This window comes from Carassius carassius, chromosome 38, assembly GCF_963082965.1.
Source record: "Carassius carassius chromosome 38, fCarCar2.1, whole genome shotgun sequence".
In the NCBI taxonomy this organism is placed as follows: Eukaryota; Metazoa; Chordata; class Actinopteri; order Cypriniformes; family Cyprinidae; genus Carassius; species Carassius carassius.
In genome coordinates, this window is record NC_081792.1 from 5,142,046 (window position 1) to 5,166,532 (window position 24,487).

General features: G+C 38.5%; 1 protein-coding gene across 1 annotated transcript in view; it reads left to right on the forward strand.

The window, feature by feature from the left end:
* Positions 1-24,487, forward strand: part of LOC132118925 (RNA-binding motif, single-stranded-interacting protein 2-like) — a 71,655-nt gene that overhangs the window by 23,069 nt on the left and 24,099 nt on the right. The window contains exon 2 of the mRNA XM_059528683.1: positions 13,966-14,132. Within this exon, the coding sequence (XP_059384666.1) occupies positions 13,966-14,132 (167 nt within the window). The remainder of the gene's footprint in view (positions 1-13,965; positions 14,133-24,487) is intronic.

The following is a 24,487-nucleotide window of genomic DNA, read 5'->3' on the forward strand; positions in this document are numbered from 1 at the left end:
TTCCCAGAGCGTGGGCTGCGTATTGCAGTTATTTAAAAATTAAAGACATTCATTTTTAAAGACACTTATATTTCTTAATGCACAAACCTTACAGGGAACAGGTTGTCAAGGCGACTGTTATGCTTTTTTAGTAGTGTTAGCACACTGACTGTGTTTGTGTGTAAACCACAAACCAACCTCGCAAACCACACATCACACAATATAGACAGCGCAATCTTAACAACCTGCACACTTTGCCTATATCTGCTAATACACTACTTTCTTTTTCTATTGGTCTCTGGAATTGCCAGTCTGCTGTAAACAAAGCCGATTTCATTTCTTCTATTATTAGTCATTCAAAGCTTAATATCATGGCCCTAACAGAGACCTGGATCAAACCAGAGGACACTGCTACACCTGCAGCCCTCTCCAATAATTTCTCATTTTCCCAATCATCATTGGGAAAATGAGAAATCTCAACCGAGTGTCAACTACTGCTACTCACAAATCAGGCAACAAACTGGACCTTATTTATACACGACACTGCTCTACTGATCGTGTTCTGGTTACTCCACTGCACATGTCGGATCACTTCCTCCTCACTCTTAATCTCAACATGGTCCCTGACACATCACTTACCCCTCCACATGTCATCTTTCGACGTAACCTACGCACACTTTCACCCTCCTGGCTATCTGAAATGGTTTCATCTTCACTTCCTTTCCCTAAACTGTTTGCATCTTTGGATGCTAACAGTGCTACTGATACTTTCTGCTCCACTCTTACATCTTGTTTAGACACTGTTTGCCCCTTATCTTCCAGGCCAGCCCGTAACACCCCTTCTGCCCCTTGGTTATCTGGTGTTTTTCCCTCATCATTTAGACAGGCATGTATAACTCAACTACTTAAGAAACCCACCCTCAACCCATCTCTTTTAGAGAACTACAGACCAGTTTCCCTTCTTCCTTTCATTGCAAAAACACTTGAACGAGCTGTTTTCAACCAAGTCTCTACATTTCTCACACACAACAACCTCCTTGACAGCAACCAATCTGGCTTCAGAAGTGGACATTCAACTGAGACTGCCTTGCTCTCAGTTGTTGAATCTCTAAGACTGGCAACAGCAGAATCCAAATCTTCAGTTCATATCCTGCTTGATCTGTCCGCTGCTTTTGACACGGTTAACCACCAGATCCTCCTATCAACCCTACTGGCAAAAGGCATCTCAGGAACCACTCCAATGGTTTGATTCTTACCTATCAGATAGGTCCTTTAAAGTATCTTGGAGAGGTGAGGTGTCCAAGTCACAACATCTAACTACTGGGGTGCCTCAGGGCTCAGTTCTTGGACCACTTCTCCTCTCTGTCTACATGACATCATTAGGTTCTGTCATTCAGAAACATGGCTTTTCATACCACTGCTATGCTGATGACACTCAACTCTACCTCTCATTCCATCCTGATGATCCGACCGTAGCTATTCGCATCTCAGCTTGTCTAACAGACATTTCTTCCTGGATGATGGACCATCACCTTCAACTCAACCTTGCCAAGACAGAACTGCTTGTGATTCCAGCAAACCCATCGTTTCATCACAATTTCACCATCAAGTTAGGCACATCAACCATAACTCCTTCAAAAACAGCTAGAAGACTTGGAGTTATGTTTGATGATCAGCTGACTTCCTTAGACCACACTGCTAAAACTGTCGGATCCTGCAGATTTGCTTTATTCAACATCAAGAAGAACATCAAGCCCTTTCTTTGGGAACATGCTGCACATCTCCTTGTTCAAGCTCTTGTTCTGTCCAGACTGGACTACTGAAGTGGCCTCTTAGCAGGTCTTCCAGCCAGTTCTATCAAACCTTTACAATTAATCCAGAACGCAGCAGCAAGATTAATTTTTAATGAGCCAAAAAGAATACACGTCACACCTCTGTTTATCAATTTGCACTGGCTTCCAGTAGCTGCTCGCATAAAATTCAAGGCATTGATGTTTGCCTACAAAACTACCACTGGCTCTGCACCCATTTACCTAAATTTGTTACTTCAGACTTATGTGCCTCTAGAAGCTTGCGTTCTGCAAGTGAACGTCACTTGATTGTGCCATCCCAAAGAAGCACAAAGTCTCTTTTACGGACTTTTAAATTAAATGTTCCCTCCTGGTGGAATGACCTCCCCAACTCAATCTGGACAGCTGAGTCCTTAGCCATCTTCAAGAATCGGCTTAAACCCATCTCTTCTATCTTTATTTGACCCTCTAACTTTAACACTCACTATTCTAATTCTATTCTTAAAAAAAAAATCTAACTACCTTTCTAATCTTTTTGTATTCTATTTTCTTTTCATTTATTATGCAATTGTATGTGTGTGTGTGTGTGTGTGTGTGTAAAAGATCTCTAACATTAGCTTGCTCTATTCTTTTTTTATTCTATCTGTTTTCTTTTTATTTATTATATTATTTAAAATCCCATGTTATGTGTACTGTGTTAACCTAACTGAGACTTTTTATAGCACTTATATATCATTGCTCTTTTTGTTGTTTTTGATTGCTTCCACTGTCCTCATCTGTAAGTCGCTTTGGATAAAAGCGTCTGCTAAATGAATAAATGTAAATGTAATGTAAATGTGTGTGTGTGTGCGTTACTGAAGTATTGACACCAGTAATGCAGTAACATCTCCCATTATATTATCTTATTGGGTGTTTTGGAAAATGCTTTTGTGTAATGTCACACACGCACACACAATCTTTAGTCCTGTTCCTCACCTTGCAACAGCACTTAAAATTGTTTTCATCCAAGTATTTCCAATCCGACTCTGATCAGATTTCAGATACTAAAGCTCTGCTTCTATGCTAGCTCTGCTCAACTCTAATATCCCCCACTGACCAGCTAGCAGTAAATTAACATATACAGAGATATCTTATTATTAAAGGGCTCTAGTAATTACAGTATTGCGAGCATGTGCTGGTTTTTTTTTTATCTGATTGAGAAGGTTTTTTTTTACTTATTTTTTCTCTGTTGATTTGATTATAGATGAGATTCAATCTGATTGAAATTTCATTAGGATCGATCTCATATTTCTGATCACTGAATAGCTGGCCAATCACAGCACACCTCGCTCTTCAGACCGATGAGCCTTGTGAAAATCGACGCATTTCAGAAGGCGGGCATAGAGGAGAAACAATGTACAATATGTGGAAAATGTTTTTCTTTTTAACCTTAAACCACATAAACACATTTCATTACACCAAATACAAAAAATACTGTTCTTTTTAGCAACATCATATGACCCCTTTAAAAAAGTGCTCATGCTGCATGTATTCAGCATCTTTGTTTGGATTGCTATTCAACTACAGTGGTTGCCTACAGAGGGTTTTTTTGTCTTATTTATTATTTTAAATTTTAAATTTAGTTTTGTTATTTGACATATGTCTGTTTCACAAAGAAATGGGCACCATTTTGTCTGAGCAATAATAAAAGAACATGAATCTGTCTTAATTTGTCTAAAATGGATTTGTGAAATCAGTATCGTGAATCGAATCGAATCGTGAGTTGAGTGAATCGTTACATCCCTAATGATGACTCATTTCTGAGAGAGTTACATTTGTTTACGAGACCCTTCAAATGTCATACGTTTCACCTGATGAAATCTGTGGAAACCCTGTAATTCACATGACTATGGTTTTCTCTGATCTTTGTGCACTAACTTTTGGCAAGGCAAAGCTAAAAGCACTTTGAAGCCATTCCCGTGTCTAATTTTTGTAGTTTTTTTCATTGTTCTCTGTTTTTTGGCACCTTTGATCTCCGTGAGTCATTGTGGATGCTGGAGACGCTTTGGTGTGAGTTGGTTAAATAATGGATTCAAACCACTGTGAAACTGCTTTAAGTATTCCTCAGTTTTGAAGATTCTGAGTATTTTTCTTTGAATGAATCAACAGACAGAGATCAGTCCACTCCAAAAGGCTGTTCTTTAGAAATGTTTAAAGCGTAAGCAAGATGGGCTTACAGAAGCAGAAGGGCCCACAATTAACACGAATGATGGCTTTGATTTGTGCTAGTGGATGCTTAAACTAGCAGGCCGTGATCTGTAACCCCATCAGTGGTGTGTACAGTCAGATGTCTGCTGCCAGCTCTAATTGGACACTTTATCCTTCTCTGAACCCCGTCAAGAGCAAATAAGGCAGCTAGAGAGTTTCTTGGAGTGATAATATATATATATATATATAACCTGCAACATTTCTTTGTTGCGTCAATCTACACTGTCTTATTTTCCAGAAAATCCAGATTTACTTTAATCTAGATTTACTGATCTTTATTTTTTTTTTTTATCTTTTATTTAACAAAGGTAGTAATAGGTCTCTCAGTAACTATGCCTTTTTATATCGAATAGAGATGTTTTAAACAAGAGCATTTAACTTCATCCTTTCGTCAACCTGTGAGATCGTAGATGCACAATATTATCATGTTATTTACTCATCTAGTTTGTACTTAACATTATAACAATTTAATAAAAAACATTGTAAGTTATGCTTACATTTTCTCAGTTATTCAAACAGCAACTATAGAAAAGGAGCAAAGATTTACACTATCAAAGAACGTCATCGCTGGCTTCTGTGAGTATATGCACTTAAAAACACTCCTGTTATGATAAGTGAAACTATCTACACTGTATGATGAATAAATCTCTCATACTTACAGCTCATGTACATCTGCACTTTGTTGAGAGAGCAGAATTCAGTCAGCGAGCATGTGCACTGAACAGTAAAACTCTAGTGTTTCAGCGATGAAGCTTCTGATTGGCCATTGCATTTATAAACGGAATAATAAATTATAAATTTATCAACGGAATTGTGTGTGTGGTTGGTTATAATGCACAACACGGTAAAAACTAGTGCTGGTCTGAATACCATTTTTTGAGCTTCGAAGCTTGAGAGGCTGAACATACTCTTCTCTCTAATAAAGGCAGGAATCTCTGTGTGTCTGTTTGCATTTATATTATGTAGAGATTCATCCAATCAACTTCACGTGCAGCGGGTGTGTTGCTGGGGACACAAGGGAGTTCAGTGTAGGGCTGAAACAATTCCTTGAGTAACTCGATTACAAAAATTGATTAAGGCAAACTCCTCTGCCTCGAAGCCTCTTTTAATTTACTTTAAATCTCACGTCAGGTTCTTTCGCAATGATTTTTTAATGTGACACAGAGCGTTTACGTCACCCACAAAGCAGAAGGAGACACAAGCGCTGCGTCCGAAATCACATACTGCAAGGAGTCAGCAGTGTTTTGATGTGAGGGCGCAGGAAAACGTAAAGAGAACGTCGTGGCGTGTGTCCATTGTAAGATACAGCTAGCATACCACAACTAGGTCCCTGTGATTTCCAGTCATAAAAACAGAATTTACAGTTTAACGCGGAATTGCACGGAATTTGCCAAATTTTGAATGAAGTAATCAAAAATAGGTCATTGCACTTACATCAAATCGCGATGTGGACTAATATCTGTAAATATTAAGCCGGAACAGACTATTTAAATATGAATCCTGCATGTTCTGCGTGTCTGTGTTAATGAATGGAGCAGAAGCGCTTCTTCATTCATTAAACACACGGAAGCGCGCTTGACGCTCCGGTGATTTCAGTGTCTGCTGTCTCACTAAATAAGGACGTGAACACATGAACAACATCTCCAGAACTGCTCTGACAGTCACTTCATGAGCATTTGACCGTTTGATTTGAGTAAAACTAGCGTCACATCACTTACACAGAACTGTAAAGGTACGCCAACCCGTCAAAATAAAAGTCCGGTTAAAGACTATTGTTCAGCAGAATGTACATAGCCTACCACTAAAAAAAAAAAAAAATCAAACATTATTATTTTTTTTAAAGGTTTAATCACACAACATTTCTTCCATGTTTTATTTTTAATAGTAAATCCCCTTTGTTTACCAAAAAGTTAATTTTCAATAATTAAAAGATAAATTAAATTAATGTTTTATGTGTTTAATATGCATCTCAGAAAACCCCAACTGAATGGCACTTAAATGCACTTAATTTATCTGTCAACTTTCTTGTCATTGTTCACAGTACAAGTACAGACAGAGAAACAATGGGTAATAAATAAAAGTTTATTTATGATGTATGCATTGCATTCGATGCATTTAAAAAAAAAAAATTCTAAAAAAGGAAACTTAGTTGTGCATTTTAAGAGGCCTGTGACGGTCACGGAGGGACCGCACGTTCAACATGGACGTTAATACGCACAAACACGCCGAGACTGTTTGGTGATACAAGAGTTTATTGTAATTATTGATCAGAGAGTGAATGAAATACCTGCAACCCTCAGGCCACACTCTCCACTGCAGAAACAAACACAGACTACCTTCCGTTACAATGACATTCACATTTATACGGGTGGCCAGCACCATTACCACATGTGGAGGGACAAACTCACAGAAAACACTTTACACATGTTCCCTTAAATATACAGAGTCTGAAAGAAACATATTGGCATGATGTTCTACTTAATACATCGACTTTGATGTTATTAATTCGTTCACATTAAACAGGAAATAACAGCAACAACTCGGCCACGTTGCCCCTGAAACCCCCACGCTCAATTAATACATGGTAGATGGTAGTGTCAAGATACTAAAAATAATAAATACATAATTATGAACGTGTTTATGTGTGTTTATTTTTGTTCTCAGTACATTATTTTAATAGCATTTAATGATTATGAACATAAAAGCATTACAAAAAAACAAAACAATTATATACCATCGATGAAACCACAAAGCTGACGCGGAGGTACGTATAACTGCAATATAAAGTCATTTTGAGTATTATTGCTATTAGTATTATTTTCTAAAATTAGGTACATGTAATATAAAAGTACATATGGCAATGTTTTTGCAACAGCTCCAAGACGCGCAGTGTAGGCTATACATCACTGTCCGAATCCGTTCACTTATTTATTTGTTCACTCCTTCCTGATATAGTGAACTCAACTGCCATACACTATATAGGGATTAGTGAATGAGTGAATGAGTGAGCGATTTCAGACACAGCAATAGTTTACAGGTATTTCATTCACTCTCTGATCAATAATTACAATAAACTCTTGTATCACATATGTGTGGGTATTTACGTCCATGTTGAACGTGCGGTCCCTCCGTGACAGTCACAAGACCCAGGAGTCTTATTTTATCTTGCATAATTAATATTGCACTTTAATTAAGCAAAAACATTTTATCCAATTACTCGATTAATCGATGGAATTTTTGGTAGAATACTCGATTACTAAAATATTTGATAGCTACAGCCCTAGTTCAGTGTTGCATTTTGGTGCATTATGGACACGCAACACGTTCAGAATTAATCCACTTTTAATAAACTAGCCTAAAGAACAGCGCGAGCAGGAAGCTGCGCTTCATGCGAACAGGGCTTATGTGCTCCGAGAACAGATACTGCTCTAGTGATACAGAACACACAGGTCTGTTAAGAGCAATACTTTTTTAATATAGACAAATTATTATTAGACTGGGCTGCTGTATGTACTGTATGTTTTATGGCTGCCGTATTCGCAAGTATTTTTAAATCAAATTAAGTGCACGCTTTTATCATGTGTAAAATGAGGATAAAAGCAGCTCTTTTCTTTACATAAACAATATGGGCTACTGTAGGCGTACTACTTACAGCTTTGCAGCGCTCAGAAAAAGCACAGGTCAGAGCAGCGCGCGAATGAAACATTTAAACGCACATGCAGATAATGAGAGAGTAACTCTAGCACTGAGTTAACACTGCTGTGAATGATGTGGTGGTGTTCAGTATATGACAGAGGCTCCAGAACTGCAGCTGATAGAATGTGCACTGTAGCACGACACTACGATATTCCTTCTAAAGCAGATCGTGGAGACATTTTTATCGTCCATGATCAAAAATCGTAATATCGCACACCCCTGGTGTTTGTGTGTGTGTGTGTGTGCATTGGTTTTGCGAGTGTGGTGTGGTTAGGTGCTAGTGTTTTCAGTGTGTCAAGCCGTCACTCGTTCAGTGACCTGAGCTGGCAGGAGAGAGCATATATTTGAGAAGACATCATTTTCCAGAGTGATGTGTAACTGCATAAAATGTAAATCAGATTAAAATGTAACAATTCATTTCATTTATTGGAAAACAAAGTGCTGCACAAGTTTTTATTATTATTATTATTTTAACTGTTAAAATGTAAACATGAACAGATATTGTTTTAGTGAAGATCTTTGTGTTTCTGTGTATATCTGACGATAGTTTTCTCAAATGAAATGATGAATTGCTGGTGAATTGACTCTCAGAGCAGCTCTGGAGATGAAGTTCATGTCCTCATATAGTGAGAAGGCAAACCCTGTCCTGAAAACAGCTTTATAAATTCCATTTTTATGAATGGATTTAGTAATTTGAAAACTGTTTGAAACTGTAGGGTCCTAGATAGTGTTTCATTGAATATTCATTCTGGTTTTTGACTTCCTCTGTATGTGGTTTAGTGAGCTGATCATGATCACAATCTGTTTGGGACCTTGTTTCGGCATATTTAGTGCTGACCACTTGTGACCACTAATTGCATCTTAGTACTACCGTATTTTTTGGACTATAAGTCGCACCTGAGTATAAGTCGTATCAGTCCAAAAATACGTCATGACGAAGAAAAAAACATATATAAGTCGCACTGGACTATAAGTCACATTTATTTAGAACCAAGAACCAATATAAAACATTACCGTTTACAGCCGCGAGAGGGCGCTCTATGCTTTCAGTGTAGACTACAGGAGCAATAGGGGAAGTCGTGGCCTAATGGTAAGAGAGTCCGACTCCCAATCGAAAGGTTGTGAGTTCGAGTCCTGGGCTGGCAGGAATTGTGGGTGGGGGGAGTGCATGTACAGTTCTCTCTCCACCTTCAATACCACGACTTAGGTGCCCTTGAGCAAGGCATCGAACCCCCAACTGCTCCCCGGGTGCTGCAGCATAAATGGCTGCCCACTGCTCCGGGTGTGTGCTCACAGTGTGTGTGTGTGTTCACTGCTCTGTGTGTGTGCACTTTGGATGGGTTAAATGCAGAGCACAAATTCTGAGTATGGGTCACCATACCTGGCTGAATGTCACTTCACTTCACTTCACTTCACTTCACTTCACTTCAATGAGCAGTATAGAGCGCCCTCTGGCGGCTGGAGACGGTAATGTTTTCTCTTGGTTCATTTCTCTCGGTTCATGTCAAATTAATTTTGATAAATAAGTCACACCTGACTATAAGTCGCAGGACCATCCAAACTATGAAAAAAAGTGACTTATAGTCCGGAAAATACGATAGTTGTAAATGAGGTATTACATTTACTCTCACCCAAAGCTATTATGTGTCTTCAGAAGTTAAATAGGTTTTGGAATATGTATGTATGTATGTATTTACTTATTTATTTATTTGAAGGTGGGTTTATTTTATTTTTATTATTATTTGTAATTATTTATTTATTTTTTGCATCAGTATATTGAAACCAAAGCACCATAGGACTCTTTTGTGTGTGTGTGTGTGTGTGTGTGTAGTGGTGTGCAGTAGGAACTGCTGCTGCTAGTTGACATAGAAAATACCAGTCGACAACATCGAATTTAATCAAATTAATGTTATATATATATATATATATTAAAGAACTGGAACCGTGGGCAATTTCTAAGTTTTGGTTCCGAAAACGGTCTGGTGCGACACGTGACCAAACGCTGTAAACAGCCTTGCACCTGTGTTCTGATTATTCGGCGTTTCCCTTAAAGGATGTCACAAACCAGATAACAGAAACACCACCCTGCTTCTTTAATTACTGAGCACATTGATTCCAATGACGCACACTCCACAGACTCGCCACGCTGTCTTTAACTGCCGAACACATGTACGCGCCCTCAGTTTATAACTGTGCACATCGTTTTGTCTGACTGTACATCTACCTGCAGCGCCATCACCTGCCATCACATATTGTCATTAATATACATACTGACTTCAACTTGGACCACTAAATAAATAGACTGCTGTTTTTATGTAAGTATGAGGGATGGATTATTTAATGTACAGGTCATTTCAAGAGTGATAAACACAATGATAGAAAATATTTATTTTCATGTATTTTAAATGTTTAAAAATGTGGAAACCACTCATTGCATCACACCATCTCCTGACTGCATTATTATTTGTCAAATAGGGGCTTTATGAAGTGTGTATACATGTTTATAAGTATAACAGTTAACAGTTTATATTTCATTAATTTAGGGAAATGAACAAGTGTCTCAGCCCTCAAGGGACTATTTGTCAACCAACTTATTCCTGCTTGAAAAGCAAAACGTTATTGATAGTGTAAAAAAAACATCAACTTTGAAGCACATGTGATTGATGGACTAGCATTACTCAGCATTACTTACTACCTTCCAGCAACACTACATTCAATGAAGCTAAAATAGTAAAAAAATATAATAATAGTTAATTTAAATGGAACCTGAAATGGAACCTGAAAATGTGTATACTGTAATATCATATGTTGAATTTTGACATTGCCAAACTTTAACTCCTGCAAGTGACTTTCTTTAGAAAAGATTTGTTGACATTTTTCATGTTATCTTCATATAATCCCAACTGTGCTGCTTTGTTTACAGGGTAACCATTATAACAGCTATATTTCTACGTGTCTAAAAGTGCAATCTGATGTTAGAGAGTGTATTTGCAATTTCATTCAGCCCGTCTGCTGCTTTTGTTGCCGTTTTTAGAACACTTCAGAAGATAATGTATCTGGAAGTATTTGAGTCACAGCTGATGTAGCCTATTTCAAATAGATCTCATAAACACAGTATTTTTGACTGTCTTCTGAGGGTTTCTTACTTTTAGACTAGTCAACAAAATTTCCATTTAAACGACTATGAAACTAAATCGGTCGTAACTCGTAACACACACCCCTATAGCGTGCAGACATGTGCCATATCAGATGCCCTGTGAGTGAGAGCGGACTGGAGGCTGTGTGTGAGAGGAGTAGAATGACAGCAGCAGTTTCACTTCTAGTGCTCAGGTTTTGAGCAGGAGTTAAATAGACTACACATCTGAGAGGAGAGAATGACATATTCCCCCTCTTTTCATTTTTTCCCTCATTCCCTTATGTGAAAGGAACACTTCATCATGTTCTTTGAAATACTTTTTTAATTATTATTATTCCACTTGTGATGGAGCATTATTGGAGTGAGAGACAACAGACCCTCAAGCTCCTCACTCCAGGCAGAGTTTCCATTCTTCTTCAATCAGATGCTCTGGTTAAAAACCATTACTCACACAGTCAGTCATGTCACTCAACATCCTCTCCATGTCTTGGCTCAGTGTTTTGTAGGCTGAATCTCTCTTTGACAACTTTATTAACTGAGTCCCCAGATTTCACTGTCTTAATGTGATTAATGCCTGAAACCTGCATATTTTGCTTTCCTTCACATTCAGTTCTGGTTTTCTGTTGGCAGGCATGAATGTTGCTTAATGTTGTTATTATTGGATGGAAGAGACAAACGGTTAAGTTAACAAACTCATGGAGGAGAGGGGAAAGGGATTCTGTATGTTGGTGAATTGTTTTTTGTGGTTGGGGTGGGGGTAAGGGGGTCTGTCTTATTTGACAAGAAAGTGTACAGTCGTGGCCAAAAATTTTGAGAATTACATAAATATTCGTTTTCAAAAAGTTTGCTGCTAAACTGCTTTTAGATCTTTGTTTCAGTTGTTTCTGTGATGTACTGAAATATAATTACAAGCACTTCATTGGTTTCAAAGGCTTTTATCGACAATTACATGACATTTATGCAAAGAGTCAGTATTTGCAGTGTTGGCCCTTCTTTTTCAGGACCACTGCAATTTGACTGGGCATGCTCTCAATCAACTTCTGGGCCAAATCCTGACTGATAGCAACCCATTCTTTCATAATCACTTCTTGGAGTTTGTCAGAATTAGTGGGTTTTTGTTTGTGGCCCCGAGCCACTTAGTTATCAGTTTTGCCTTATGGCACGGTGCTCCATCGTGCTGGAAAATGCATTGTTCTTCACCAAACTGTTGTTGTATTGTTGGAAGAAGTTGCTGTTGGAGGGTGTTTTGGTACCATTCTTTATTCATGGCTGTGTTGAGAATGGCAGAATTGTGAGTGAGCTCAGTCCCAGTTCTCAGCAGTCCATTCACTATACTTTCTGCAGAAGATCAATCTGTCCCTGATGGTTTTTTTGGAGAGAAGTGGCTTCTTTGCTGCCCTTCTTGACACCAGGCCATCTTCCAAAAGTCTTGGCCTCACTGTGCGTGCAGATGCGCTCACACCTGCCTGCTGCCATTCCTGAGCAAGCTCTGCACTGGTGGCACTCCGATCCCGCAGCTGAATCCTCTTTAGGAGACGATCCTGGCGCTTGCTGGACTTTCTTGGATGCCCTGAAGCCTTCTTTACAAGAATTGAACCTCTTTCCTTGAAGTTCTAGATGATCCTATAAATTGTTGATTTAGGTGCAATCTTAGTAGCCACAGTATCCTTGCCTGTGAAGCCATTTTTATGCAACCCAATGATGGCTGCACTCGTTTCTTTGCAGGTCACCATGGTTAACAATGGAAGAACAATGATTTAAAGCATCACCCTCCTTTTTGGCATCTACGCTAATATTTGTCTGTTTCTCTCTTGTTCCGAGGTCACCGTGGCCACCAGATCCAGTCTGTGTCCAGATCAGAGGATCACTGCAGTCACCCGGATCCAGTACGTATCCAGACCAGATGGTGAATCAGCACCTAGAAAGGACCTCTACATCCCTGAAAGACAGCGGAGACCAGGACAACTAGAGCCCCAGATACAGATCCCCTGTAAAGACCTTGTCTTAGAGGACCACCAGGACAAGACCACAGGAAACAGATGATTCTTCTGCACAATCTGACTTTGCTGCAGCCTGGAATTGAACTACTGGTTTCGTCTGGTCAGAGGAGAACTGGCCCCCAACTGAGCCTGGTTTCTCCCAAGGTTTTTTTCTCCATTCTGTCACCGATGGATTTACGGTTCCTTGCCGCTGTCGCCTCTGCCTTGCTTAGTTGGGGTCACTTCATCTACAGCGATATCGTTGACTTGATTGCAAATAAATGCACAGACACTATTTAACTGAACAGAGATGACATAACTGAATCCAATGATGAACTGCCTTTAACTATCATTTTTGCATTATTGACACTGTTTTCCTAATGAATGTTGTTCAGTTGCTTTGACGCAATGTATTTTGTTTAAAGCGCTATATAAATAAAGGTGACTTGACTTTGACTTTGACTTTTAACATGTCAAGTCTGCCATTCTAACCCAATCCGCCTGACATAATGATCTCCAGCCTTGTGCTCGTCAACATTCTCACCTGAGTTAACAAGACGATTACTGAAATGATCTCAGCAGGTCCTTTAATGACAGCAATGAAATGCAGTGGAAAGGTTTTTTTTGGGATTAAGTTAATTTTCATGGCAAAGAAGGACTATGCAATTCATCTGATCACTCTTCATAACATTCTGGAGTATATGCAAATTGCTATTATAAAAAGTTAAGCAGCAACTTTTCCAATTTCCAATATTTATGTAATTCTCAAAACTTTTGGTCACGACTGCATATAAAAAGAGTTTTACTCTTTTAGGATAATGTATTTTTTATTTAATTTCATAGTTTTGGCTTTCAGTTTTTCAATTTAATTTTTTTTTAATATTGCTACTACCATTAATAGCGCATATTTTATTGCAAACTTTTTTACTTTAGTATTTTTTACACACACACACACACACACACACACATATATATATATATATATATATATATATATATATATTTAATTTGTATAGTTTTCTTTAATAGTAATAATACTGATTTAACTGTACTTATATTTATCTGAGTACAAAATATGTATATATGTGTGTATATATATATATATATTTTTTTTTTTTTTTTTTTTTTTTTTCAACAGCAAGCCTATGTGTCCTCCAGCCACCAGATGGCGCTGCTCAGTCCCAACACCAACAGTAGCAGTACCAGTAGTGCGGGAGGTGGGGAACAGCTGAGCAAAACCAATCTTTACATTCGTGGACTCCATCCTGGGACCACTGACCAAGACCTGGTCAAACTCTGCCAACCGTAAGTCTCTGTGAAAGATACATCAGGCTAGATTACTATGGTTTGCCTCTATGTGGATGCTGAATGACAGGGATAATCTTCCTGGACAGACCCGTCCCGCTTAGTTACTGTTGCTACGTGCAACAAGCCATGGTGCTTTCACACCACACATCATGTTCTCACACAGTGAAAAATACATTGCAGAGCAAAGAGGAAACTGACAACGTGCTGACAGACAAGAAAGAGCAGGATACTTTTGTTATGAAACAAAGTCTCAGCTTTAAAATTTTGTAATTTCTTAAAAAATTCAAGCAATAAATACGGTTTTGTGGCTCTTTAAATGTGTCGTGACCAAGCGGCAACCTTCCGGTCTCTCTTGAAACCACCACGGAAGTTACTGAAATTCATCACTAGAGACTGGCTCCAAAAGGGAGTCAATCCCATAGACCCCCCGCCCCCCCCATGTTAAAGTGCCCAACTTCACAGCTGAAAAAAAAATACTGTATAGCAAATTTTGCTGTGAAGGGGATGAATGTTTTTTTTTTTAACTCATCCATTTAAATTATATTAAGCTTTACATTTCTGCATAATTAAGGGTGTGGCCACTTACATGGGGAGGTGTGGCTTCAGCAACCAGCTCCACCCTTTGGGCTTCATAAATGCTTTTCAGAAGTCTATGTTGTGATAGATCGCTGTAGCATCTCAGTTCAATTGGAATGTGAACCTGTTATCTCTTACTCTCTACTAGTTATAGCTTGGGCTGTGACGGTGGCAGATTTTTACCACCACTGATGTAATGGACCAACAACCACGGGTGGTGCGGTGTTGATATAAATATATAGTCCTATATATAATTAATATAAATTATATATATATATATATATATATATATATATATATATATATATATATATATATACAGGTCCTTCTAAAAAAATTAGCATATTGTGATAAAGTTCATTATTTTCCATAATGTAATGATAAAAATTAAACTTTCATATATTTTAGATTCATTGCACACCAACTGAAATATTTCAAGTCTTTTATTGTTTTAATACTGATGATTTTGGCATACAGCTCATGAAAACCCAAAATGCCTGTCTCAAAAAATTAGCATATTTCTTCCGACCAATAAAAGAAAAGTGTTTTTAATACAAAAAAAGTCAACCTTCAAATAATTATGTTCAGTTATGCACTTAATACTTGGTCGGGAATCCTTTAGCAGAAATGACTGCTTCAATGCGGCGTGGCATGGAGGCAATCAGCCTGTGGCACTGCTGAGGTGTTATGGAGGCCCAAGATGCTTCGATAGCGGCCTTAAGCTCATCCAGAGTGTTGGGTCTTGCGTCTCTCAACTTTCTCTTCACAATATCCCACAGATTCTCTATGGGGTTCAGGTCAGGAGAGTTGGCAGGCCAATTCAGCACAGTAATACCATGGTCAGTAAACCATTTACCAGTGGTTTTGGCACTGTGAGCAGGTGCCAGGTCGTGCTGAAAAACGAAATCTTCATCTCCATAAAGCTTTTCAGCAGATGGAAGCATGAAGTGCTCCAAAATCTCCTGATAGCTAGCTGCATTGACCCTGCCCTTGATAAAACACAGTGGACCAACACCAGCAACTGACATGGCACCCCAGACCATCACTGACTGTGGGTACTTGACACTGGACTTCAGGCATTTGGTCATTTCCTTCTCCCCAGTCTTCCTCCAGAGTCTGGCACCTTGATTTCCGAATGACATGCAAAATTTGCTTTCATCCGAAAAAAGTATTTTGGACCACTCAGCAACAGTCCAGTGCTGCTTCTCTGTAGCCCATTTCTTGCACACGCCTGTGCACGGTGGCTCTGGATGTTTCTACTCCAGACTCAGTCCACTGCTTCCGGTCCCCCAAGGTCTGGAATCGGTCCTTCTCCACAATCTTCCTCAGGGTCCGGTCACCTCTTCTCGTTGTGCAGCGTTTTTTGCCACACTTTTTCCTTCCCACAGACTTCCCACTAAGGTGCCTTGATACAGCACTCTGGGAACAGCCTATTCGTTCAGAAATTTCTTTCTGCGTCTTACCCTCTCACTTGAGAATGTCAATGATGAGCAGTCAGGTCGGCAGTCTTACCCATGATTGCGGTTTTGAGTAATGAACCAGGCTGGGAGTTTTTAAAAGCCTCAGGAATCTTTTGCAGGTGTTTAGAGTTAATTAGTTGATTAAGATGATTAGGTTAATAACTCGTTTAGAGAACCTTTTCATGATATGCTAATTTTTTGAGATAGGAATTTTGGATTTTCATGAGCTGTATGCCAAAATCATCAGTATTAAAACAATAAAAGACCTGAAATATTTCAGTTGGTGTGCAATGAATCTAAAATATATGAAAGTTTAATTTTTACCATTACATTATGGAAAATAATGAACTTTATCACAATATGCAAATTTTTTGAGAAGGACCTGTATATAATATTAGTGGTGTAAAAATTAGCGCACGCGATTAATTTTTTCAGTTTAACGCTTAAAAATATTTTAAAGCAATGAACACAGGGGCGGGGCTAGGATTAGCCACCCCACTCACAACTGCTGCTTCTGACAGCTTTTCTCTTGAAAAAAAGTGCTTTTATTCAGTTGCAGAACGACTATGAACAGGAGACGTTTCAGACATGCACTCCACTTCAACACCAAGCGCGAGGCAAGTGAGCGCATGTACGCTCCTGTGCTTGCAGTGCGTGCTTATGGCGAGTCTTCAATTGCACGCACAATGCGCCGGTGCGAGAAAATACCATAAAACTCTTTATAATCAGTGATGCGGCATGACACGACATGACAAATTAAGGACAGTAAATTGCCCCGTCCTATCCATGAAGTATTGACACAGAGCTCATATTTGCTGTGTAGACATTGACAGACTCAACCTATTGCGACGCGGCAGTGTCGCACCCGATGTAGACTCTGTTCACTGAAAGTGGGCACATTAACTCCCCGTGCTCTTTTTGAAATAGGAATCGTTTCCACATTTCTTGTTAACATCGTTCATTTGTCGCTGTCTCGTTTATTTTTGGCCAGTTTGGAGAAAGCCTTACCAAACCTTGCCAGCCAGGCGTTTGTGATTAAGGAAATTGTACAAACGTGGATGGGTGACATCAAAGGAGATTGCTCTAGATCAGCGATGTATATTTTGGTTTCCCAACAAGGTCGATTGCCCAAAAGAAAATTAATTTACTGAATGCGTGAACTGTTAGAGGTAATTTGTGAATTACCATAGACTTATAGTATAAATAAAATCATTTGCGACTATTACTGTTATTACACTTGTATACAAAACTTCGTATTATGCTTGTTATAGAGTGCGTGACGTCACGTGCACTACCGCTGGTGGCAGTACCACGGCGACCGTCACAGCCCTAGTTATAGCCCAAAATAAGCATGAATGAACATCAGAAGGTATCTTATTTCAACTGCGGAAAGATTTCAATACACATTATTTTTCAAGTTCAAGTTCCTGTCTGGTTTGTTTGTTGGACAAAATGGCAGATTCAACATTATGATTGGTCAGATCGCCTGTCAATCAAAGTCCCTACCAAGTCTCAATTGCTTTGATTTATCCACTCGTTTGAAGCACTGAAAACACCAGACACTTGCGACAGCTGCTTGTCAAAGCTCAAGTAAACAAAGACGCCTTTTACAAACCAATTGAATTTTTGTTCTTGAAAGGCTACTCTATGAAATGCAATCTACAAATCACATGCCATTATAATGAAATGTGTGTATAATATGTGCTATTTTATTAATTTGTAGGAATTGTTTTGTGTGTTTTATTGAGGGATTGGCTAATGAGGCCAATAAAAGACATGTAAATACTATTCTTTCTTTTTTCCTATGAAGTTGTCATTACAATGTCCACATTATAGCCCTATTCGAATGGAACTAGTTTTCTAAACTACGTTTGAGTTTCAGTTCTTATAACCCGACGTCTGCGATTTTCATGTACATATTCAGATGGGACTAACATCTCCGTGTTTATTGCAGAGGGGTGTTTTCTAGAAATTATGTACCGCATTTTTTGGACTATAAGTCGCACCTAAGTATAAGTCACATCAGTCCAAAAATACGTCATGGCGAGGAAAAAAACATATATAAGTTGCACTGGACTGTAAGTCGCATTTATTTAGAACCAAGAACCAAGAGAAAACATTACCGTCTACAGCCGCAAGAGGGCGCTCTATGTTATGAAAAAAAGTGTGACTTATAGTCTGGAAAATACGGTAGTTGCGTGCATCACATACGCCACATATGTCTAATGAAATTTCTATTAATGTAATTGTAATTTATTATAAAAACATTATTTAAATAAACTTAAATAACATGAGTTTATAAAAGTGGCTGCTTAAAATAAATCCACATGAGTAGAGAAATAGAAACAAGTATCTAACCTGATGCTGATGTTAAAATGGCCAGTCTTTTTTTTTTTTTTTGCTATTTGGCTCTTTTAATTTTAATATTACATTTTTTTTGTCAGATACAATCCATAGTGAAAGGTGCAGCAAATGGTAGCTCCGGTAGGCTAAAAATACATAAGGAAAAGCGTTTGGATAATGCAATATCAACAATCATATAAAAACAGTAGGTAATTTGCTCTGGAATTATTACAGAGGTTGCGTAAGAGAAACACAGACTTAGCAGATTCGCACGGGATTAAAAATGTGAAGTACGTCTGTGAAACACAAATTTCTCTATCGTTCCCTTGTAAAACTTCCCTTGTCCCATCCGAATAGGGCTTATGACTGACATTTGGTAAAAACCATACTAGAGTGGTTCATAGGTTTACTGAGATTGGCCCATAGTTGTGAACCATTTTTGAAAGCTTTTGAAGTTAATCCAAAACTGAAATGTCTATTTATGTTTGGAAGTTTAATACAAAGTAAATAAATCATTAAAAGAATTGCATCAAGGATCTTTACACTTAGATGTTTCAAAACACCAATTCAATTAAAATATACAAAGCAAAGGACTAATTACAGAGTAAAGAACTCTCCTGCTTTTTGATTTTAGGTCTGATTTTAAATGGATGTGAAATTTCTAGGATAGAGGAGGTTTTTATCACCTCTCAGCTGTTGAATAAAAATGTAATCACAAGTCACTTCACCAATATGCCCTGTGTAACTGTCATGGGTGCTGGTGCAATACAGAGTGCACAACGAAAAAGAATAATCCAACAAGGACTGTAGGAAAGGCTTCTTCTGAGGCGGCCCCTTTGACGAAGCCAAGACCTTTATTTTAAAATGTTACGTCAAGCAACTTAACACAGTCTTTCAGCTAATTCCATATATATATACACACACAACACTAAAAGGAACAGTTATTATTAATATTATTATTATCATTACCCCTTTTTCATAGTGAATTGGTGAAGTTGTATGTAGTGTAAGCTACGCTTTGCATGTTAAACCTGATTGTGTGTGCTTTGATTACAAGCCGTAAATTCTTATCACTAATAAGTTAATTGTGCCTCAGTATACCATAATTTTACAGATTCGCAGTGGCTGAGGACTGGTTTTGCTTCTGCAAGTCAAGACTGATCTTGTTTAGACCCTATCATTAATGTTTAAACAGGCACATTCTTCCATTCAGTTCAGATGTGGGACAGCGTTTGCTCAGTTGCAGGAGAAAGAGGTGCTGCTGAAGCCTTGCTTCTGTTGGAAAATAACTGAAAAAGTGTGACGACGGTCTTAAACATTTCTGAGAAAGTAAAAATAAATACACTTCTAATGCTGATTTTCCACAAACATCAGCGTAGCTATATTTATGCTATGGACAAATTCAGGTGACAGTCCTTAGGGCTGGACGATTAATCGAAAAGTAATCAAAACCGAAATTCATAACCTCTAACCGACGTAATTTTCCCATGTCGGTTATTTTGGTTTTTGTAATCCTGTTAACACTTCCCCGTTAAAAGCATACTAGCGCGTACGTGTAGCCACATGACTCTGCCCCGTCCAGTCAGTGGTTCAACACATAGTGATGTAATCGCTTGAATTTGGACATTCAAGCGATTAGATGATCGGATGTGTATTATTATATCGAGCTACCATGTTCGCGCAGCTGCATTGTGGCACGAACACTCATATAAACAGGAGCTGTGAAGATCGCCTGCACAGAGGAACACGGAAACTAGTTGTCAGCGCTATCCTGTGATTTATCACTAAAGTAGCTTAGAATCTCAAAACTTATTATAACATGTTTGAGTGCTGCGCACATGAAGCACAAGCGCGTGCACAGAGAGCAGCAGTCGCGCTGCGGGTTCCCGGTTTGTGTCCATGTTTTGTGTATTTTAACTGTAGAAAAGGTTGTTCCGAGTCGAAACTACGATACAGAAAACTACATCAGTATATCATCATAAACGCAGCCGTTTTTGTCTTACGTGAACATAAACAGATGAGAAAGAAAACACACGTGCAGTATTTTCGCTTTAAGAGACAACAGCCTAATAAACGCGCTGCCTGTCATTAATGTTAATCAAAGAACAAAAGAAAATCATTCACTGATCTTAACTGAATATATTTAATAACTTAACTTGATTGATTAATCTTTATTTTATTTATAAAAAGAAAACTATGCAGTATTTTTAAACTTTTAATTACAGTTTCTGTACCTGAAATTTTGTTTAGTTGTATTTATTTATGATATTGCTAATTGATTTGTTTGTTCCTATCTTATTACTGACTGTTTACTTGTCTTTAACACTTTAATATTTGAAATTTATATTAATCTAGTTGTTTTTGCTATGGTATTTTTTTAATCACAGGCAAAATTCCTCTTGCAATGTTTTGTAGGCTGCTGATTTTTGCTCATGTTATTCAGCTGCAACAGAATGCTTTGTAAAAATGTTTGACATCTAAATATTTGACTTTTTTTATATTGGAATTTTTATTGAAACTAGGCATCGATAAGAATCGGAATCGATGAGCAGAATCAGAATCGATAAAATTCAAATGATACCCAACCTTAGTAAGAAATGTTACGAACATAGATAAAATAACTGCTGATAGTCAATCATATTTACAGTACAAACCTTGTCAGTGAACTATGAGGGCAAAAAAACAAAACAGAAACAAAATAATCGTTCATTAATCGTAATCGAGGTAAAATGTTCAATTAATCGAGGTTTTGTTTTTAGGCCATAATCGTCCAGCCCTAACAGTCCTCCATTTCTAGGAACACAAACACAGTGCTATACTTCATAATCCTGCAGTGAACACAGCACATGCACAACTTTTTTAGATGTACTACTAGTCAAATGTTTAGACACATTTAACCTTATCTTAAAGGGTTAGTTCTCCCAAAAATGAAAATTATGTCATTAATGACTCATGTCATGTCCCTCATGTCGTTCCAAACCCGTAAGACCTCCGTTTATCTTCGGAACAGAGTTTAAGATATTTCATATTTAGGCCGAGAGCTTTCTGTCCCTCCATTGAAAGTGTGTGTACGGTATACTGTCCATGTCCAGAAAGGTAAGAAAAACATCTTCAAAGTAGTCCATGTGACATCAGAGGGTCGGTTAGAATTTTTTAAAGCATCGAAAATGCATTTTGGTCCAAAAATAGCAAAAACTACGACTTTCTATTCGCCATTCTATTCGGCATTTCTATTCAGCATTGTCTTCTCTTCCGGGTCTGTTGTGAGTGAGTTCAAACCACTGCAGTTTAGAGAATGAGTCAATCTTTTGTTTGTTATCTGGCTCGGTGTTCATCTTCAGTTCTCTCTTCACAGCAGTTCAGTCAGTGTACTGTTTGAGTAAATGAATTACTCTGGGATATTGGTTTGTTTGAACTCAGAGGGAGTGTCAGCCACATTAAAAAAGTTAACAGCTTAAGTCATTTGTGGATTAATGCGTATTGGAGACGCGAACCATTTCAAACGATTCAGTTCGATTTGGTGAACTGGTTCAAGAAGATCCGGTTACATCGAGTGATTCGTTCGAAAAACGGATATCACTAAACTGCAGTGAACGTGCTCACAACAGACCCGGAAGAGAAGACAATGTCAAGTCAAGTCACCTTTATTTATATAGCGCTTTAAACAAAATAGATTGCGTCTAAGCAACTGAACAACATTCATTAGGAAAACAGTGTCAATAATGCAACATGATAGTTAAAGGCAGTTCATCATTGGATTCAGTTATGTCATCTCTGTTCAGTTTAAATAGTGTCTGTGCATTTATTTGCAATCAAGTCAACGATATCGCTGTAGATGAAGTGACCCCAACCAAGCAAGCCAGAGGCGACAGCGGCAAGGATCCGAAACTCCATCTGTGACAGAATGGAGAAAAAAACCTTGGGAGAAACCAGGCTCAGTTGGGGGGCCAGTTCTCCTCTGACCAGACGAAACCAGTAGTTCAATTCCAGGCTGCAGCAAAGTCAGATTGTGCAGAAGAATCATCTGTTTCCTGTGGTCTTGTCCTGGTGGTCCTCTGAGACAAGGTCTTTACAGGGGATCTGTATCTGGGGCTCTAGTTGTCCTGGTCTCCGCTGTCTTTCAGGGATGTAGAGGTCCTTTCTAGGTGCTGATCCAGCATCTGGTCTGGATACGTACTGGATCCGGGTGACTGCAGTGACCCTCTGATCTGGACACAGACTGGATCTGGTGGCCACGGTGACCTCGGAACAAGAGAGAAACAGACAAATATTAGCGTAGATGCCATTCTTCTAATGATGTAGCAAGTACATAGGGTGTTATGGGAAGTGTTTCCGGTTCCGGTTTACCTAATTAATGCAGCCTAAAAATCCTTTAACGGAATTGGATATTAAAAGCATATTAGTATGTTATGTGTAAGCCAGGTTAAAGAGATGGGTCTTTAATCTAGATTTTAACTGCAAGAGTGTGTCTGCCTCCCGAACAATGTTAGATTAGATTAGATTAGATAAGATTCAACTTTATTATCATTATGCATAGTACAAGTACAGAGCTAATGAAATGCAGTTAGCATCTAACCAGAAGTGCAAGAATATAGTGTTTTATATACATAAAAGTGCAGAGTAAGTAAAGCTATGATATACAGAATGTACAGTGGAGTTGCTATATACAATATTGATCAGAGTATATACAGAATATAAATATGAATGCAATGTAGAGATTGTATGTACATTATGAACAGAGCAATGAAGGATTATATATACATTATGAACAGCAGGAACGTGAGAACAGTGGTAATAAATACAGTTGGATGAGTGTGCAAAAATATTGTTAAACAATGTATTCTATTCAAAATAACAGTAGTGCAATGATATTTTTATAGAAATAGTTTACTGTGCTTGTACAGTAACAACTTTAGACAGTTTATAGTGTAATAGCTTTAACCATGTGCAGTCTGTGTAAAATATGAATAGTGCAAATACATATATTTAAAGTACTGTGACCAGTGCAGTAAGAGAGCAGGTGCAGGTTAGGTTGGTGGTGTGGAGTTCAGAAGTGAAACAGCCTCGGGGAAGAAGCTCTTCCTGAGCCTACTAGTTTGAGAGCGTAGGCTCCTGTAACACCTGCCGGATGGAAGGAGGGTGAAAAGTCCATGGTTAGGGTGAGAGGCATCCTTGATGATGTTTCTTGCCCTGCCCAGACAGCGCTTGTGATAAATGTTCTCGATGGATGTTAACTGGGTGCCGGTGATCCGTTGAGCAGTTTTCACCACCCGCTGGAGTGCTTTGCGGTCAGATGCGCACCACACAGCCAGGTGCTGCAACTCATCCCTGTAGGCTGACTCATCGTCATCCTTGATCAGACCTACCACCGTGGTGTCATCTGCAAATTTGATTATGGTGTTGGAGCCATAAACAGGAACACAGTCATGGGTGAATAGGGAGTACAGGAGAGGGCTCAGTACATAGCCCTGTGGCACTCCAGTGTTCAGGATGATGATGGAGGAGGGGAGGTTATCTAACTTAACAGACTGAGGTCTGTTAGTCAGAAAATCTAGAATCCAGGTGCAGATGGGTGTGCTGATTCCAAGATGGCTGACCATGGAGACCAGCTTGGAGGGGATTACTGTATTAAATGCAGAACAGAAATCTATGAACAGCAATCTCACATGTGTGTTTTGACTGTCCAGGTGGGTGAGGGCAGAGTGAAGTGCCATTGAGATGGCATCCTCTGTTGACCGATTGTGGCGATAGGCAAATTGGAATGGGTCTAATGTAACAGGAAAACAGGATTTTAAATGCAGAGTAAGTAAAGCTATGATATACAGAATGTACAGTGGAGTTGCTATATACAATATTGATCAGAGTATATACAGAATATAAATATGAATGCAATGTAGAGATTGTATGTACATTATGAACAGAGCAATGAAGGATTATATATACATTATGAACAGCAGGAACGTGAGAACAGTG